The sequence below is a fragment of the Hypanus sabinus genome, chromosome 19, assembly GCF_030144855.1.
Source record: "Hypanus sabinus isolate sHypSab1 chromosome 19, sHypSab1.hap1, whole genome shotgun sequence".
NCBI lineage: Eukaryota > Metazoa > Chordata > Chondrichthyes > Myliobatiformes > Dasyatidae > Hypanus > Hypanus sabinus.
In genome coordinates, this window is record NC_082724.1 from 19,332,020 (window position 1) to 19,352,755 (window position 20,736).

The 20,736-nt window shown below is 39.2% G+C and overlaps 1 protein-coding gene across 2 annotated transcripts in view; it reads right to left on the bottom strand.

The window, feature by feature from the left end:
• Positions 1-20,736, bottom strand: part of phf2 (PHD finger protein 2) — a 151,942-nt gene that overhangs the window by 5,942 nt on the left and 125,264 nt on the right. Inside the window, exons 15-21 of one of the 2 annotated variants that reach the window (XM_059944121.1) lie at positions 15,970-16,160; positions 14,504-14,577; positions 13,808-13,965; positions 8,901-9,175; positions 6,861-6,956; positions 5,811-5,920; positions 1,698-1,812 (exon numbers count right to left, since the gene is read on the bottom strand). In XM_059944121.1, the coding sequence (XP_059800104.1) occupies positions 1,698-1,812; positions 5,811-5,920; positions 6,861-6,956; positions 8,901-9,175; positions 13,808-13,965; positions 14,504-14,577; positions 15,970-16,160 (1,019 nt within the window). Of the gene's footprint in view, positions 1-1,697; positions 1,813-5,810; positions 5,921-6,860; positions 6,976-8,900; positions 9,176-13,807; positions 13,966-14,503; positions 14,578-15,969; positions 16,161-20,736 lie in introns of those variants that run through there. The other variant, XR_009506763.1, reaches the window with a different exon arrangement.

The following is a 20,736-nucleotide window of genomic DNA, read 5'->3' on the forward strand; positions in this document are numbered from 1 at the left end:
CACTGGAGCTATTAACTTGTATTCACAGCAAAATGTATCTGAAAGATATAGAGAGCACTTATTTCTGTTACACTAATAATGTCAAAGTATTGATGGATGCTTATAATACTAGGGGTAAAAGAGACCACACTATGCATTCAAAGGCAAGCAATATTTACTCATGACCTACCCTCAACTAATTAAAAACGAGCACAAGAGGGGAAAATATATATGCTGCATCATAAGAAAAAAATGTTTCATGTAATGCTAGATTGATGAATAATCAAAATTTGAAATTAAAACAGAAAATACTTGAAATAATTACAATGAACTGAAATTTTAATATGGTTTCTCACTTCAGATGTTCTTTGAGCTGCTGAATGTGTTAAGCATTTTCAGTTTTTTGTAACTCCACACTGCTGGACACTATTCCATGTGTCTGGGATCATCTGTGCTTGAAGATGTCTGATACATGGGGGACCTACAAGCACCTCCCTTGGCTGGAACCTACTGAACACAATAAATATTAATTTCCTCCACCACTAGCAGTGCACTACTGTACTTCTGTGTGCTCCATCTACAAAATCCATTGCAGTTACTGCCTAGTTTACTCTGACAGCATCTCCCAAGCCCACAATGTCAACTGGCAAGGATAATGACTTCAGAGGCCACCATTTGCCCAGTCCCATGCACACTGTGTAACTTCCTAACTTGGAACAAAAATATCTCTGGGTGCAATCCCTAGAACTTGCTGCACAAGAACATAGCAAAAGCCCCTTCAGCAAAAGGACTAAAGCATTCAAGAAAGGTGGCTCATCACCTTCATCAGATTTTGAAAAACCAAACAAAAAACACTGACTCGGTGCAACTCACGCTAAGTTCTGAAGGTGTTATATTTTGTCAGTATTGGCAACCACCATTTATTGTCTTTGGGAACATAGTGGTGAAAAAAGGAGAAAGTTATTTTTAAATTACTTTGTCTAATACTTAACCTATACCCATCCTCCAGAAATGACATTACCACTCCCCACTGTATTATAAAGCTATAGAGACAATTAAATGCAAAAGCATTTGAAATCAAACATTTACAAGAATACATTAATTTAGAATGTGGTACTGCTGCTCACACTGAGCTCATGGAACAAGATACATTCATGATCAGCACCAAGTCATACCCAGGGGTTTTAAGCGCTGCTCGTAGGAGAAATGGAAACAAATACAGAACTGGCAGCAATCTAAAACACAATTTATTCTGTATAATTGAATCTTCAAGGCAGAAACTCCAGATTTTCAAGGTCAGTTTAATAAGGAATATGGTTATTAAAAGGCAGGATAGGGTCAAAGGGCTGAGTAGCAAACATTAGCACCTGTTCACATAAAAAGTAAGCTCCCTAATGACTTCCCTCTTGTGTATTTTGTCAGCAGACACAACCCAAATCCATCTGCTTTTACTACTATTTGGGTGTGGGAGATTTCTCCAAAATATGAACCAATGTTTTCATATTCCATCAGGAACACAGACATAATGAGTCTCAAATTCAATCCTACCACGTTTGTTAGACAACATGACAGGTCTCCCTACAATACCAATTCAGCCTATACCCTGTTCACTGCATCCTGCTTGTCTGTCTAAATTTCAGATGTACTCTCAAACTCATGGTGAAGTTTTCTGTCTCGTGGGCTGGTTCCTTCCATTAACTTGTGCTAAGTGAAACTACCTGCATGGCTATCAGTCTTCATTTCTGTAGAAGCACTTTCCTGAGGGATTTTGATCGTGTCATCTGGTAATACTTTCCTTTTGGTATATTTTCTCTTCTGCACTTTCTGTTGCTCCTACAAAGAAAAATAATAAGTTATTAACATGGAATATGTGTGTTTGTGAATATCTGCATTTTTATTTATTTTTATAATAAATCATCAAATTGTAATTGATCTAATTGAAACCTGCACTTGGCTCAATGATAATCCTGTGGCAGCAGAGTCTACTGTATGGAGACATCCAATTTGTAGCCTTCCTGCAAAATAGCATGCAGGTGGATAAAAGGCACACTCCCCACAGGGCACTGATAGCCTCTGACCGTTTGCCACAGTCAGAAGGCATTTTCACCGGCGTCGGACATTTCTGATGTTTAGAAATACTTGGACTATTCAAATGGATTGAAATAGATTTCTGCAGAAAACCACAGAAACTTATAAAAATTAATTAATTAAAATGCATTGGCTACATTAAGATTTTAAAGTGAAGTGAAGGTAATAAATAAAAATCTGAACTCGCCATTCAATGATTAGCAATCCTGTTTAAATGAATAGATCATAGGACCATAAGATATAGGAGTAGAATTAGGTTATTTGGCCCATCGAGTTGGCCCACCATTTCATCATGGCTGATCCAATTTTCCTCTCAGTACTCATATCTCTTCATGCCCTGACAAATCAAGAATCTGTCAACCTCTTGCTATAAATATACATAAAGACTTGCCCTCCACAGCTGCATGTGGAAAAGAATTCCACAGATTCACCACTCTCTGGCTAAAGAAATTCCTCATCTTTATTCTGCGTCCTTAGACTCTCCCTCCATAGGAAACATCTTCTCCGCATTCACTCCATCAAGGCCTTTCACCGTTTCATAGGTTTCAATGAGGACAACCCTCATTCTTCTGAATTCTAGTGAATACAGGCCCAGAACCATCAACTGCTCTATATTTGACAAGCCAGTCATTTAACCTTCTCCAGTTTCAGCACATCCTTTCTAAGATAAGGGGCCCAAACCTGCTCATAATACTCCAAGTGAGGAGTGCTTTAAAGAGTTTTAACGTTACGTCCTTGCTATTATATTCTGAATAGAATTGATATATGTAAACCAGCTGTGTATGGCACAAAGCCATGGAGTTACTTGTAATGTGCTTTCAGTCCCTTAGTTTAGCACAGTCTGGAACTGCCACTAAACTCAATAGCAAGTAGAGAGTGGGAGATCAAACATACTAGCAACCAAGCACCAGCATACCTCCAATACGTGCACTGCATTGTGCAGACATAAAGGTCAAAGGCACACCACACGCTACAGGATGGATGGGGTAGTGGTTTCTGAAGAACTGTCACCATTAATCAATGATATAAAGTTCTGCAGTTTCTGCTGATTTCCATCTGGAGTGATGGCAGACCAGAAAATAAGGCTCCACGAGCTTGTTCCTCCTCAAGCTGGCAGAGCGGGCATAAAAGTGCGCTGTTCAGAAGAAACCATTGCAACATTCTTCATCCACAAGTGCTTAATGAATGATCTATCTCAACCACCACCATCACAGAAGCCAGTGTACAGCCAGTTCAATTCACTCCATGTGATAACAAGAAATGGCCAAGCAAACGCTTTACTGGAAATGTAAAAGAAACAACTCACGAATAAAAGAGTATCTGCCTTTTTTCATCTTCCTAATGTCTCTCTGCAGATGCTGGAAATCAAAGCAATGCACACAAAATGCTGGAGGAACTCAGCAGGCCAGACATCATCTATGGAAAAGAGTAAACAGTTGATGTTTTGGGCTGAGACCCTTCATGAGTCTTGATGAAAGGTCTTGGCCTGAAATGTTGACTGTTTACTCTTTTCCATAGATGTTGCCTGGCCTGCTGAGTTCCTCCAGCATTTTGTGGGAACAGACAACTTCCTAATACTTCAGTTCTAGCTATCTTTCTCACCAAATTGTATAGATGTAACACTGGCAATTAGTACCTCCCATAAAAAAGTCTATAACTATCTGTTCTTGACATTTGACAGTTACTACTATTGGTAGATTCACCAATAACATCCAGATGTTGTGTATGGTAGGGAAACATTCCTTTGACCTGAAACTCAATAGATCCATACAATGGCTATAACAGGAGACACCCTGAAATAAGTTCTCACTTCCTAGCTCCCCAAAGTGTTTTAATCATCTGCAAGCCAACATCTAAATGTAGGGTTAATTATCATTAGACCATAAGACGATGGAGCAGAATTAGGTCATTTGGCCCATCAAGTCAGCTCCACCATTTGATCATGGCTGATCCATTTCCCTCTCAACCCCATTCTCCTGCCTTTTCCCGTAGCCTTTCTTGCCCTGAGTTACCAAGAATCTATCAACCTCTACTTTAAATACACTCAATGACATGGCTTCCAAAGCTGCCTGTAGCTGCAAATTCCATAGATTCACCACCCTCTGGCTAAAGAAACTCCTCTTCCTCTCTGTTCTATCTCGACATCCCCTCTATTCTGAGGTTGTTCCCTCTGGTCTTAGACTCCCCCAGTCGAGGAAATATCCTCACCACATCCACTCTATGTATGCCGTTCAACATTCAATGACTTTCAATGAGATCCCCCCCTTCATTCTTCTAAATTCCAGCGAGCACAGGCCCAGAGCCATCAAACGTTCCTCGCACGAAAAGTCTTTCAATCCTGGAATCATTTTCGTGAACCTCCTATGAGCCTTCTCTAATCTCAGCACATCCTTTCTTAGATGAGCAGACCAAACCTGCTCACAATACTCCAAGGGAGGCCTCACCATTGCCTTATAAAGCCTCAACATTACATCCATTTTTTTTTATTCTAGTCCTCTCAAAATGAATGCTGACATTGCATTTGCCTTCCTCACCACAGACTCAAGCTGCAAATTAACCCTTAGGGAATCCTGACAAGGTCATTGTGACAAAACACAAAAAACAGCATAATCCACAACAGTGGGGCCCCACATACTTGACATCTCACTCATCACTGGCTTGCAGTTGCCGCAGTGTAAGGTATCTACAGATTGCACAGTTGCAACTTACTAACATTTCTTTGACAACTCCCCCCAAACCCATAATTTGTATCACCCAGTCATAAGGACCATGGGTACACGTGAATGGCATCTGCTGCAAGATTGCCTCAGGTCACACACCATTACATCTTGTAATATATTACAGTGGCGACCCACTCCCTAGCGCACTCGAACCGGCTCACAAATAACCAGCGCACCAGTACAAAGGCCAGTCCCAAAAGGGCGCCAGGTTTGCTTCACCAACAAAGGGAAAAGCCTGCGCGGGATTGTGAGTACGTGCCCCCTACAGCATCCGCGCCCGGGGAGGGCGGGATCAGGGAGGCTTTAAAGCAAGGCTGTGAAGTTCGAATAAAATCTTCTTTAACTGCACTTTACCGACTCCGTGTCGTTATTTTAACGTTGCGTGTAGCACACCGCTACATTACCATCCTTTCAGCTACAGGAGTTGGTGAAGAAAGCTATTGCAATCGGAGGCTGGCTGTTGATGTGAGAGGGTATTTGCATAAGGGTCACAAGCTTAGTGCAGAGGGGCCAAAGTCAGATAAGTTCTTTAGTCAAGTATAGGAGCAGAACCTACTGATGGGGCAGACAAAGACAAGCTTCTCAGGTACTTTGGAAACCTGGAAAGATTTGCCAACTCTTTTGTGTGACTGAATATCCTGTAAATGTCATCCAGACATCGACTGCATGCTATTTTGCAGATTAGGTTCCTCCATGCACAATGCAACAGATGCACAGAGGATGCCAGAATGAAATACTATCTTGTGAAGATCAGTGGAAGTCCCTAATTCTCTTTGATTATTTTAAACATGAAAAAAAGACTGTGTAGTGCACAAAAATGTGGCAGTGTGTCCTAAAGATACGAAATTTCAGTAGTTTAAAATAGTATTTCCTATGTATGCATTCAATGCAAGTGAAGATGCATTGTATTTAAAATTTTTAACCAAACTAGTTTTAAAACCAAATGCATGCAGTGATATCTTCCCTCAATCTCTTTTTAAAGATTCCATTCTATATGTGGTAGTGAAATCTTCCAGAGCTCACCTGTTGAGATAATTTTGCAGCAGCTGCTGCTAACCCAGTTTCTATTGAGGCAACCCTTGCCCCTTCTCGCGTCGGTCTGTCATGCCGAGGGACAGATGGTGTAACTCTGGCTAAAGAAATACACAAATATTACTTTGTGATTGATTCATCCCATATAATTAAAACATACCATAAGTTATTTAAAATTTTAAGTCCAATTGCCTCACCTGGACAATGCTACCCTCAGAGTAAAAATTTTAAATGAAAATTTTCTTAAGTGATAGAAACTTCATGATTGTAGGGACTCTTTAATTTCAGTAGGCAGAATTCACCCAGACTGTTAAGGGTTCAGTTCACCGTTTATATTACACATTATGTTGTACATTATTATGTTTTGGGGGCGCGTTTTTTTCTTATTTATACATGACGTCACCATTTGTTTGGGGGGGGTCAATAAAGTGTATTTTAAGAAGTACTTTAGTACACTTGTGTTGATTTTTGTCACCTCTCCTACATAATACTAATTGTAAAGGTATATCATCTTAAATGTTTATTCACTCATTAAAATTAATTAAATTGTTCCTCATTAATGATATGAGAGGAATCAAAGCAAAATTTAAAATGCTCCTCTATACCATTTTGTTCAGTTGACAAATACATATCTTTCCCAGGTTAAAGAAAGGCTCTGTTGGAACTGTGCATCTTGTGCTGAACATTTACTATGGTAACTAGTGGGGCAATGGTAAAAGCGAAGGGAATAAGTTTCATATTCTTGCTTATTTCATTGCAGTTTGTAGCTTGGGACCAGTGGAGGTCATAATGCTGCTGATTACTTAACATTTAATATCGTTTCAAAATTGCATGTCTGCTAATTGCTAATAAAGGATTGGAATAAGGCATTCGACTCATTGGAACTGAGGATGCACCAGACAAGTACAATAACCCTGTAGCGGCTGCATGCTCACAGCAATTGCTTTGATCCTGTGTTAGTTTTTTGCTGCTACAGGTTCCATTCCTGTGAACTGTTCACCAGATCGTTCAAAGTTGTAAAGTCCTTTATTGCAAAGTTACCTGTAGGATTCCAGGGTGTATCATCTGCACTTCTTCTCTTTTTGGATCTGGATTTGAAAACTGGATCATCATCATCAGATTCAAGTGATGGGTAAACTGGACACATAAGAGGAATCTATAGATATTCATTGATTATATTATGCAAATAAATCATTTCACAGGCATTCAGCGGCTAAATCTAAAACCAAAATAATTTTTTCTGTTTCCGAAAAATCAATGTATCTTGCTAATAACATTTCTCTGTAAAGTAGCAATTGTAGGTACAAATATTGTAAATGCCTGTATTAGATCTTCCAATCTTCTTTTATTCAGTAAAGACAATCCAGCTTTTTCAGTTTCTCTCTCTGACTGCAATCCCTCATCCTTGATATCGGGTTAGTAAACTCTGTCCGCGCCCTCTCTGAATCCTGTAACAGCTTTCCTAGGAAGACTTGTCCAGAAATGGACACAATATATTCAGCCAACATTTTATAGAAGTTCATCATGAGTTCTTGGCCCTTATACTCTTAGTCTCTGTTGTTAATGAAGGCCAGTATTGTTTCTGAACCACTTTCTCACTTTACAACAAAGTGCACACATACTGTATATCCACAGTACTCTCTATCCTTGTATGTCTTTTAGAATTCTGCCCTCTTGTGTTTATATTACCAACGTCCTTTCTCCTACCAAAATAAAACTTCACATTTCCCAGCTTGCTTTACAAAGGAAAGTACCCTTGCTGGCATTTCAGATTTTCAATATATTTTCAGGCAGAATAGAACAGTTACCTGGCTGTGGAGGAGCCTTACAGTGGTGGGAAAATTATCTGGGTAGCCTAACATGAATACATAAGAAATGGAAGCAGGAGTAAGTCTATCAGTACTGTCATGCCAGCTCCATTGAAATCATCATCATTCATTCACCTCAGCACTACTTTCTTATACTAACCTGTATTCCATCAGCATCTTCCCTGGATACACTAGCACTCTACGCAAGCCTTCTGGAGATTCATCTAGTCAAATGATTGCCCAACCAACATCCTCCAGCTGCCTGTCACTTGTTCATTTTCTTCTCTTTCCAAAATGTGGTATAGTTGCTAGTTTCTTTCTGAAATTCTATAGGGCATTGGTAAGAGCACATCTAGAATACTATGCAGTTTGGTCTCCTTAACTAGGAAAGTAGGTACGTGCCATAGAGTGAAGCCAAGATTCTCTAGACTGGTTCTGAGGGATAATGGAATTGCCAGAGATTATGCTTCTATTCACCATTGTTTAAAACAGGGGTTTCCTACCTATTTTAAGACGTGTACCAATACCATTAAGCAAGGAATCAGTGAACCCCTGGTTGGGAACCCCAAGTTTAGAACAATGAAACATGAAACACACAAAATTCCTACAGGACTCACAGGCAGAACAAAGACAGGATAGTTCCCCTGGTTTAGGAATTTACACCAGGGGCCACAGTCTTAGAATAATCAGTGTGCTATTTGGAACTGAGATGAGGAGAGATTCTTCATTCATAGGATGATAAACACTTGGCATTCTCTACCCTGAAGGGTTATGGATGCTTAAACACTGGGCATGAAAAACAGAGATTTCTGGATGGTAAAGGAATCAAAGATATGCAGACAGTACATGAAATTGATACAGAGAAGGATCATCTGTGAACCCAATGAATGGTGGGCCAGATGCTCCTATTTCTTATTTTGTAATACTCATGTCCCCATCAGCTACACACTTAGCCTGGCAGAGAGCAATTATATCAACCACTGCCAAATATTCTGGCAGTAACTTCAAAGATCAGTGCTCGCCAGTTCAATTAATCAGCATTTCTTAAGAAACAAAGCAACGCTGATAAATAAATAAATTTATTTAAACACAAACTATGACATAAAATTAGGAAAACCTTATACTTTACTTCAAAATTGGTTAAATTAATTAAGAATGCAAAATTACTTTAAGTAAAAACAGCCACTGACAGCTGTTCATCTGCTGCTTCATAGCATTATTTTATTTGACTTGAAAACCTGTTGAGTCACTTTTATTGATGAAGTGTTCTTACCATAATCAGAATCTTTGAAACATGCTCCAAGGCTGTCCTGGTCTTCGTAATCATTAATGTCAATAGTGCTCTGAGTAGTGTTTTTAACTAACCGTTTCCCTGTGTGCTTATTAACGTTGCTACTGGTTTTCTTTGACCCTTGAATTATTGAAGAGCTATTTTTAACTTGGTTACTTGTCCATGAAGTCTGCAAACAAGAGTCTGACGACTGAAGATTCGCCATGGATAACATGCCCTGGATTGCTTCCTGCGTACTGGGTGAGGCTGGAGGTTGACTGAAAGAGAAGAAAAAGAGCCCATGTTTTTTTTAAATCAAAAATCCTACAGAAGGTAATAGATCTGGCCCAGTCCATCACAGGCAAAGCTCTCCCCACCACTGAGCACATCTAGACAGAGCATTTTTGCAGGAAAACAGCATCCATTAACAGGGACACCCCACCACCCAGGTAGTGCTCTCTTCTCCTTGCAGCCCTCAGGAAGAAGATACAGGAGCCTCAGGACTCATGACACCAGATTCAGGAACAGTTGTTGCACATTCAACTATTATACCCTTGAACCAAACTTCACTTGTCAAATCACTGAAATGTTCCCACAACCTATGGACTCACTTTCAAGGACTCCTCATCTCATGTTCTCAATTGCTCTTTTATTTATCATTATTATTACTATTTCTTTCTTTTTGTAATTGCACAGTTTGTCAACTTTTGCACACTGATTGAACACCCAGTTGGTACAGTCTTTCATTGATTCTATTATGATTATTATTGTTATTGATTTATCGAGTATGCCCACAAAAAATAAATCTCAGTGGTATATGATGACACGTATGTACTTTGATAATAAATTACTTTGAACTTTGGAAGTAAACTAACAGGATAGACCAAATGTCAGTATCTGATTTAATTATTACAGGCTAATGAACATTTATCAACTAATAAAATTTACTCAAATTACAAGCATAATAGGTTTATAATCGGCTCAAATTCTGCAAGGGAATGCATGGAGATTTATAAGAAGGACATTTAGAATTACAGGTATTTCAGTACTTGCTCTCAGAAGTATCATTAGGTTTGAGATTCTCATGTACTATAGATTTCTAAACTCTTTGTATACCTACTTTGCACTTCTTGTGGCATATTCACCCACATTGGAATTAGGAAAATCACCTACAAACATTGTCCAATTTATACATGTCTCAGGAACAGCAAAACAGGTGTGAGGAGCAATATTGTGTCTTGCTTATTTATATATTTTTAGCAATTGATCTCTGTTCAGTACAATAGATTCAGGTTAACTGGGCCATCAGTTAACCAGGGCAGCCACTTATTTGGAACAACTCTTCGAGATTAAACACTGACTGAGTAAAGAGCTGAGATTCCCTTCAACACACACAAGATGCTGGAGGAATTCAGCAGGCCAGACAGCCTCTGTGGAAAAGAATAAGCAGTTGATGATGAAGGGTCTTGACCCTAAATGTCAACTGTTTGCTCTTTCTGTGGATGCAGCCTGGCCTGCTGAGTTCCTCCAGCATTTTGTGGGTATGGTTTAGATTTCCAGCACCTGCAGATTTTCTCTTGTTCGGGATTCTCTTCATTTATTTGGGACAGGAAACCAGTTTCAGTTTGGTCGTGTGCACTTGTGTATCACAGTGCTTGGAGAGGACAGTTTTTACATAGTGTCAGCCACATGTATTTGTGTTCAAAAGGCACTGATTTTTGTCACTGATTGTTGGTGAGGAACGGCTGGGAGTGAAAAAAAACGATTCCATTACTTCAACAAGTTAGGGATAGTGAAAAATTTGATGTTATTGACATTATCTTGAATGCTACCTTTCGTTCCCCATTGGACCTGTGGCTCCAAGTAGCCGTTCGCATGTGACAGTGGCCACACCCTGGTACACCACTTTGACAGGCAGGCTAAACCTGGTGAGGGTCGCCAGCAGGTCTCATACCCAGGTTAGATAGGGCCATGCCTGTCCTGGATTGCGAAGTCAGCTCCAATGGTCAGGACAGCTGAGATCTATAGTGAGATCCAACAGCCAGGAAGGCAGTTTTGCAACTCTACTTAGAGAGTGAAGGGCACAACAAGGCACAGAAGAAGTCAGTCATCCACTGCATCCAGGGAAGACCCAAGTTGTGACGTCTACTCGTACCAACAGACCTGGACTTCCAAAATCGAGAGAGTAGAACTGCTCCAGTACAACAGCTTTTCCACTTTAACAACTCTCCCACACAGGTTTACTGTCATCATTGGATACAACGGACAACAGCAGTAATATTGGTTGTGTTCTAATCTGGTCTGTATTTCATTTAAATACATAATTTGTCACTCAGTTAAATGGTAGTTTGTCTTTTTGTACCTTTTTAACTATTTCCATTAAACGTTGGTTTATTGGGGTAGCTGCTTAATTGAGCTAAAGTATACTGGTCTCTCTGAGTCCCAATTAACCAGAATCCACCATGTTCTCAACTTTTGTTACACTTTATTCTCTTCCTTTTAAAAAATTTTACTTATTCCATTTTTAATAATTTTTGAATGTTTCTGAATAATGTTCACTGTATTTTTTTGCCAGGTTTGACAGATGCTAAGCCATTGAGTCATGCTATCAGAAGCTCTTTTCAGCTGTTTGGTGATCGAGGATTATTCTAGTCAGGACAGCTAACATCGTGAGCAGATGGAGAGATGCTGGCAACAAGTTCTAGGCCATTACTGCATTATAAAAGGACTCTACCTTGAGAAACTGTTTTCTTGGTTGACGTTTCCGTTTTTATTTATGAATATATTTCTAAGCTGCTCTCCATGGAATTAGTTACAATACAAAGTAACACAACTGAGTAAACAAATCAACCCACTGATTTCCATTCCATCATTGTGTGCAACTGCTTATTATCATAGGGAGAAAGTCTCTCCACTGAAGCAGACATTCCAACCTACCATTGCTTCTGGTATAATCCTTTTAAATCCACTAATAATCTTAGCTCACTCTAATAACCATGATCCTCATCTATCCATATGCTACATTAAAGACATTGATGATAAAAAAAAATCCTCAGAGTTGAACAGCTGTGAACAATTTTTTAAGGCCAGTTTTAATATGAGAATTGTTATTCTCCCAGGGTACAATACAATAGGTATATATGGGAAATGCTGTGGCATTAAATCCAAAACATTAAATAATCTTCTGGCCCCATTGGATCTATTCATTTGTTATTTCGGATCAAATCAACCATCAGTCAGTTTTATACAGACTACCTAAGCATCCTACATAATTATTTCTTTAAATCCAGTCTCATTATTATGTAAACGTAAGCATTGCAATTAGACATTAAATACTAAGCAATTTAAGAGTCGGGGAATTATGTAAGCAGTATGATGATAAAAACTATAAGCCAATAATGGAGATGATATCAATAGACAGAATCAATTACACACTTACATTGTAATCCAGATGAAACCTACAAGTGATATTAATATCTTGTCAGCAAGAGATTGGATCCACTCCCTAAGAGAATGCCAAATGTTGTTCTCACTGTAATGCATGCTTTCCTGCCTGGTAGATTATAGTCTTAGGATAGTACAGCATGGTTACAGGCCCTTGAGCCCAACTGGTCCATGCCGACCACAGCATCCTTTCTGCTAGTCCCAGTTGCCCACGTTTCTCCCATAACACTCCAAGCCCCTTTCCATGTCCTTTCCGATTACCTCTAAATGTTGCAATGATACTCACCTTGACCACTTTGTCTGACAGTTCATTCCAGGTATTCACAATCCTCTGTGTAAAAAAGCGCCCTCTCAGATCTCTTTTAAACCCTTCCCCTCTTACCCTGTATCTGTTCCCTCTAGTTTTGCACTCTGTGACCTCGAGGAAAATACTGTGATCACCCAGCTTATCTATACCCCTCATGTTTATAATGGGAAATGTCCGATTGTTTTTTGCACTAAATGGTAAGAATTTACATTTATATCCATTCTAAGCCAGTCTCAAAGTGAATTTCACATTTCTCACAATTATTTTAAATATTCATCCAGAGCAACATGTACTCAGTGGGCAACACAGAAGAGAAAATGGACCAGAACTCTGTTTCAGAAATTTGGCTTCATTGGTGTCAATCGCATTAATGTAAGTCGATGCAATTGAGAACACATGACTTAACCTATCTTTCCTTTTTTGAAATCAAATAAAGCTTAGAAAAATGCAAACAGTAAGTGAATATCAGGCTTTAAAATTTAATATATTGAACTTAAATAAAATCCAAACATTTTGAAAGTACTCAGCAGATTAGACAGCACCTCCAGAGAAAGGTAGTGAGTTAATGCTTAAGGTCATGAACCTGAAATGTTATTTCTGTACAGTATTTTGATATTTCTCTACAAAAATGCTACATGACTGCTGAGTACTTTCAAAATAATTCATTTAAGGGTTCTAGCATCTGTGCTGCTTTCTTATTGGACAGTAGTATCACATTAGTACAAGTAAGCTTATACATAATGTCTTCTATTTATATGTCAATGTGTGCTTTCATCATGTATCTTATCTGAATAGCTTTCTGTGTAGCTGCAATACTGCAGCTGCAATTTAAACTGTCAGGATATTACTGATACCTGAATTCAGTGATATCATAGTTGATGGTATTGGCTACTTTAATGATTCTGCCACAAAAATAATTTGATAAGATTTTGTCAGGTTAACTGTTTCAATTAACCAAATATTTGATTTATTTCCATAAACAAACAAAGATAAACAAATCACAATTATAACACATCAATTTATTAAATAGTAGTGGTACAGGAAACCTAAAACAAAGAAATATTTGCTTATCTAAAATATCCATTATGATTTACCACTGAAATGCAACTTATCATTCCTCTAAGTATTCTTCCTTGATTCTTAAAGCTATGATTCATACCTGTTTCCACTGTACTCAAGGCCTCCGACCTGCTTGCTGGCCTGTAGCAGATCCAGTATCCCAGCAGAACTACCTGTCTCAGTCGTCTTTTCAGTGTTGGGATCTGGTTTTGCCTCAGTATCAATATGAAGTGAATCTTCATCAGTTGAGTTGTCGTCCTGCAGGTGAACCCACAAATGAAAATACTAAAATAAAAAGAAATTGCCAATAAAAGTAGTGATAGCAGTTGCCACCAAGGGATTGCAATAAATGTTGGCTGTGCCCATGACTCTCAGATACTGTAAATATTTGTTTCTTGAAAGTGCCAACCAAAGAACTGAATTTACTTTATTTCTTACATCCTTTATATACATAAGGAGTAAAAATATTAATGTTAAAGGCATATATCAAGAAATAAAAGAATGAATAATCTCATTCCATGCCATTGATAGCTATCAATTTAATGCAGTTAACTACTGCTCTGAGTTTTACAATTTTGTGTGTTAGAAAGAACTCACAAATCAGTTATGCTCCCTGTTCCTTCCCCAAGACAAAATTTCTGTACTTGAAAGAGTATAGCCATAAAAACTTGTCGATTTCTTAAGGAGATGACAGACACATTTTACGTGATCAGAATCACTTGTAGTTCTATTCTCCTCAGCAAAGGTTTAGATGACAATGACTGAACAATGCTACAATGAGTATGTGCCAATGTACCTGATTAGAACTGTGCAGAACCAAAGGTTCCTTCATTTCAACAACTCCAACACTCTCTTTGGTTTTTGTTAAAACTGCAAAAGAGAACAAAAAGTATAATCAGTCTCGTGTGTCAGAAAGCACTTTATTGACCACCAGTTGCATTCTTCTCATTTCACATCCTCCCAATTCAATGAGGTCTGCACAATTCCAATCTCATTTATCTTCCATTACAAAGATTACATTTTTGCCACACAGAGCATTTTCATACCTGTTCTTTTGAGCAGTTTCTGTCTCTCTCTCTCTCTCTCTCTCATTGCGTTGGACACCTCCCTCTCTGTCCTTGTAACAGCTCAAACAGTGTCCAAAAGATAGTCTCATTCTCCCGACATTTTAAAGTGATTGTCCACAGAAAAAAATGAACCCTAGGGGTACATAACAATGGGCATAATTGAACCTGGATACCTCAGTGGTATTTATAATTGGTACAGTGGTCGTATCCAGGTTCAACTATGCCAATTGTTATGTACCCCTAGGGTTCATATTTTCTGTGGGCATTCACTTTAAAATATCGGGAGAATGAGACTATCTTTTGGACACTGTTTGAGCTGTTACAAGGACAGAGAGGGAGATGCCCAACGCAATGAGGCAGAGAGACAGACAGACAGAAACTGCTCGAAAGATTGATGTTATGGTTTCTCTGCAAGTTGTTTACCTTTCCACGAGGACACCTGCCTGCTTGTAAAAGTTCCTGCAGAGAGAGGAGGACGGAACAGGTTGATGGACAGCTGGAGTCCAACATGTGGAGATAAAAACCAGGTCCACTCATGCACAGACGGACACGCAGTTTCAGACACTGAACGAGCTTTGTTGCACCCACAAGAAGGTGGGGTTTTTGGAGGATCGATTCGGGGAAATGGGTCAGTGGGTCACAGTGTGAAAAGGTGCCACTAGTGGGGAACTATTTGTGTGTCCACCCTCGCCTGGGTGATAATTCCGCCACTGAAGAATGGTCGTACGTATCATGGTCATAGTCAGTGATCACAACAGGACTTCGGAAGACAATGGGAAGGTCGACGGCATCACCTCTCACCTCTCACCCCTCTCTCTCTCTCTCTCTCCAACATTACTCAAATAACTACCTTGAACTGAACTGAATTCACTTCATCATCCTAAGACTCTATTCATTCACCCCTAGGTTTGAAAGAACCTAGTTTTGTTCCTATTTCCATACTTATGTATATATCATTGCTAACCTGTTTGATATATTTGCATTTATCGTACTGTATTGCGTAGTTACTAATAAACACTATTAGTTAATAACAATACCAGACTCCAATGTGTTTTCCATTTCTGCTGGTTCTTTAACCTGGTCACGGGGTACGTGACACAATGCTTTGCTTGCCAATCTACCTCACACAAACTACAGAGAGAATGGTTTACATTTCAGTTTGTGCAAATATTACAGGCTATAAAATGCATCTTACATGATAAGTTTCTTTTAGGAGTAGTCTTCTTTCTTCTTATTGGAAACTCATCAATCTGTAGTTCTCCATCATCCGAAACATATTCGTATTCATCTCTCACTGGTTTGGGTTTGTCTTCTTTAATATTTTGCAGACAGCCAAACACATTATCTGATTTCACAGATTTAGGCTGCGTTTTCACTCCCTTACAACTGTTAAAGCAAAATTATTTGGAATAAAAACAAAGAACTCACATATTGTCAAAGGAGCCAAGTAAATTTGGTTATGTTACTGTAAAATCAATTATCATTAACCATAATGTTATTTTATAAAGATATATAATGAGGACTACATTGGACAAGCTTGATGATTGTGGCACATGAATAACCCTTATCTACAGAATTCAATGTAGGTAGGATAACAAACTTGTGCTGAAAGTTCACTTACATAAATGCTATTTGCAGCTTAACATTAACTGCTATTTATTAGCTATTCAAGGCAGAAAGAAAAGAAGTTGTGATCTGCTGAAGGTGCGTGTTGTTTTACTATACCATCTGTAGGCCATAATGAACAGAAAATAAAATGTCCCAAGTTCCCTCATTATGTCTCTCGTCTTCCTTACCTTTGACTGGGGTCTCTCTCTATCCCAGCTGCAATTGCAATTGTCCTCTCATCGGCATCAACCCCACTTTGATCTTTACTGTCTAACCTCAGCAAAATCAGACCTCCTGGGACCCAGTAACAAGATTCTTCCTTCTAATAAAATATAACCCATCAAGCTTCAATCTGCAGAATAACAAAAAAAATTGAAAGTGGAGCAGGAGGTGGCTATCTAGTTCCTCATGTCTGCTCCACCAGTCAATAAAATCATTCCAATGTTCCTTCACTAACCCCATATTCCCTGATTCTACTCATATCTAAAAGTACTTTACCCTCTGCATTGAATATGCTCAGCAAAATGGTGACCTCTGATAATGAGCAGCCCACCTCAAGACAATATCAACTCTGCATCTACCCTAAACACAAGAGACTCTGCAGACGATGGAAATCCAGAGCAACACACACAAGATGGTGGATGAACTCAGCAGGTCAGGCATCAATGGAAATGAATGAACAGTCAATGTTTCAGCCCAAGACCTCTCTTCAGGACTGGAAAGTAAGGGGAAAGATGTCAGAATATAAAGTGGAGGGAAGGGAAGAAGGACAAGCGAAAAGCCAGGCGGAAGAGGAGGAATTAAGTAGGAAGCTAGAAGGTGATAGGTGGAAAAGACAAAGGGCTGGAGAAGGGATCAGATAGCAGAAGAGAGTGGTCTGTGGGAGAAAGGGAAGGAGGAGGGGCACCAGGTCGAAGTGTTAGGCAGGTGAGGAGAAGGGGGTAAGAGGCCAGAATGGGAAATAGAAGGAGAGGGAAGAAAATTACTGTGAGTTAGAGAAACTGATGTTCATGCCATCAGGTTGAATGCTACCTAGGTGGAATATGAGGTGTTATTTCTCCACCTTTTCAAACCTCTTAAGAATCTTGTATAGTTTTATGAGATCAATTCTTATTTTGAACATCTCTGCTTAAATTCTCCTCTTATGATATGCCATCAATCGAGGAATCTATCTCATGAACCATCACTGCACTTTGTGTGGGTAGGGGGACCAAAATTCAGTTGCTGTCTGATAAGGTCAAGGAACTAGAGCTGGAGATAGATGTACTTAGGATCATCCAGGAAGCTGAAAGGTTCATTGATTAAACTTTTACCGAAGTGGTCATACCCAGAGTGAGGGCTTCAGATAGTGGCTGAAGGACACCTTCAGCTACACCAAAGTACACTTTGTATCTAAAGGACAGCAGGTAGGCGGAGGAATGGGGTGACTCTGTAAAAAATAATATCAAATCCTTAGAAAGAGGTGACACAGGATCAAAAGAGTGTAGAATCCTAGTGTGTAGATTTAAGGGTTAAAGGACCATGTTGGGAGTTATATATAGGCATATGAACAGTAGCCAGGATGTGGGATATAAATTACAACAAGAGATAAAAAAAGCATGTAATAAGGGCAATGTTATAATAGTCATATACAGGTAGATTGGAAAAATTCCCACGAGGGTATTTGTAGAGTGCCTCCGAGTTGGCTTTTTAGAGCAGCTTGTGGTTGAGCCCACTAGGGGAAAGGCAATTCTGGATTGGGTGTTGCGTAATGAACCAGATTTGATTAGGAACCCTTCAGAGAAGTCAGTGATCATAATATGACAGAATTCACCCCGCAGTTTGAGAGGGTGAAATTGGATGTATCAGTATTACAGTGGAGTAAAGGGAATTACAGAGGCATGAGGGAGCAGCTGGCCAAAGTTGATTGAAAGGGGACACTATCAGGGATAACTGCAGAACAGCTATGTCTGGAGTTTCTGGGGGCAATTCAGAAGGTGCAGGATAGTTAAATCTCAAAGAAGAGGAGTTATTCTAAAGGAAGAATGAAGCAACCATGGCTGGCAAGGGAAGCTAGAGGATTGGGACGCTTTTAAAAGCCAATGAAAAACCATAAGGAGAGTAAAAATGAAATATGAACGTAAGGTAGCCAATATTATAAAAGAGGATACCAAAAGTTTTTTCAGAAATTTAAAGAGTAACAGAGTGATGAGAATGAATATCGGACCACTGACAATGAAATAGTAGATGAACTTAATAACTGTGGAAGACACTAGCAGTATGCCAGCTATTCAAGAATGTCAGAGGACAGAAGTGAGTGTAGTTGTTACTACTAGGGAGAAGGTGCTTGGAAAGCCGAAAGATCTGAAGGTATTCCACCTAGGAAAGTAAGTCACCTGGACCAGATGGACTGCACCTCAGGATTTTGAAAAAAGTAGCTGAAGAGAGTGTGGAGATATTAGTAATGATCTTTCAAGAATCATTAGATTCTGGAATAGCTCAAGAGGACTAGAAACTTGCAAATGTCACTCCACTCTTTAAGAAGTAAGTGAGGCAGAAGATTGGAAATTATTGGCCAATTAGCCTGACTTCAGTGTTGGGCAGATGTTGGAGTCCACAATTAAGGATGAGGTTTTGGGGTACTTGGATGAACATTATGAAGTAGGCCAAAATCAGAACAGTTTCTCTAAGGAGAAATTTTAACTGGCAAATCTGCTGGAACTCTTTGAGGAAATAATAGGTAGGATAGACAAAAGAGAGTTAGTGGATGTTGTTTATTTGGGTTTCCAGAAGGCTTTTGAAAAAGCGCCACGCAAGAAGCTGCTTAACAAGATAAGAGCCCATGGTATTACAGGAAAGATTCTAGCATAGAGAGAAAGCAACACACTCAAAATGCTGGAGGAACTCCGCAGGCCAGGCAGCATCTATGGAAAGGAGCGAACAGCCAATGTTTCAGGCTGAGATCCTTCATCGATGAGTTCCTTTGGATTTCCATCTGCAGATTTTCTTGTGTTTTGTATAGATAGAAGTTTGGATGATTGGCAGGAGGCAAAGAGTCAGAATCAAAGGAGCCTATTCTGGTTGGCTGCCACTGACAGGGGCAGTATAGAGTGGATGTGGAGAGGATGTTTCCTTTAGAGTCTAACATCAGAGGGCATAGCCTCAGAATAGAGGGACGTCCATTTAGAACAGAGATGAGGAAGGATTTCTTTAGCCAGAAGCTGATGAATCCGTAAAATGCACAGCCACAAATGGCTGTGGAGGTCAAGTAATTGAGTATATTTAAAGCAGAGGTTGATAGGTTCTTGATTAGTCAGAATTACAGGGAGAATGGGATTGAGAGGGATAATAAATCAGAAATAATGAAATGGCAGAGCAGACTCAAAAGGCCAAGTAGCCCAATTCCGCTCCTATGTCTTAAGGTCTTGACATTCATTTTTCAAGTTATAGTTCATCTGCCATGTCTTTGCCCTCTGTCTCTGATCTCTCTGAAACCTTTCTGCATTATACTTGGAATCCATACTTCCATTAAGCATACTTGAACATATTTTACTTGACCCCTTTAACCAAATCACTGCTATAGATGCTAAACAACTGGGCTCTCTCCCAGTCACAGCCTCACAACCCAAAAATTATTTATGTATTTCTCTCTTCTAATTTCTACAATACACAATACAAATCACTCCAACTGAACTTGTTCTAATGTTGTCTAATTTCCTGTATGGTACCTTATCAAAGATATTTTGAAAGTCCAAATCCATCACATCTATCAGTTTGCCCACATCCATTCTGCTAGTTACAGTCACAAAAAAATCAGACGTATTTGCTGAACATGATTTTACCTTCATGAATTCATGCTGATTCTGCCCATTTCTTTTTATTATTTTCTAAATATCCTGGTAACACTTCCTTTATGATAAATTACTAACATAAGACTAACTAACCTGTCTTCTTTCTTCATCCTTTCTTACATAATGGAGCTGTATTTCTCAACTATGCAGGAATCATTCTGGAATCCATGGACTCTCTTATGACTGATTTTGTATCTCATAGGTCTAAATACATATTTTACTTTCTATAATCTCCAAACTTCCCAGCCCTTTCCCAATCTCCTGTGATTCGAACATCTCAAACTCTCATTTCATGATCACTTTGCTCTGCTGATTTTTCCCCAAGAGTCCTTGTCTGCTATTTCAAGGCATGGATTATTGTTCCTAGCACTCTGATTTGGGAATTTGACTCATCACTGGGCAGTAACCAAGAAGTCAAAAAATACGTATTTTCATCATTAGATCCAAAACAATTTCCATATTACCTTGCCAGGTTGCATCTGCACTACCACACTTCTCCTTAAAAAAAATAAGACTAACATCTC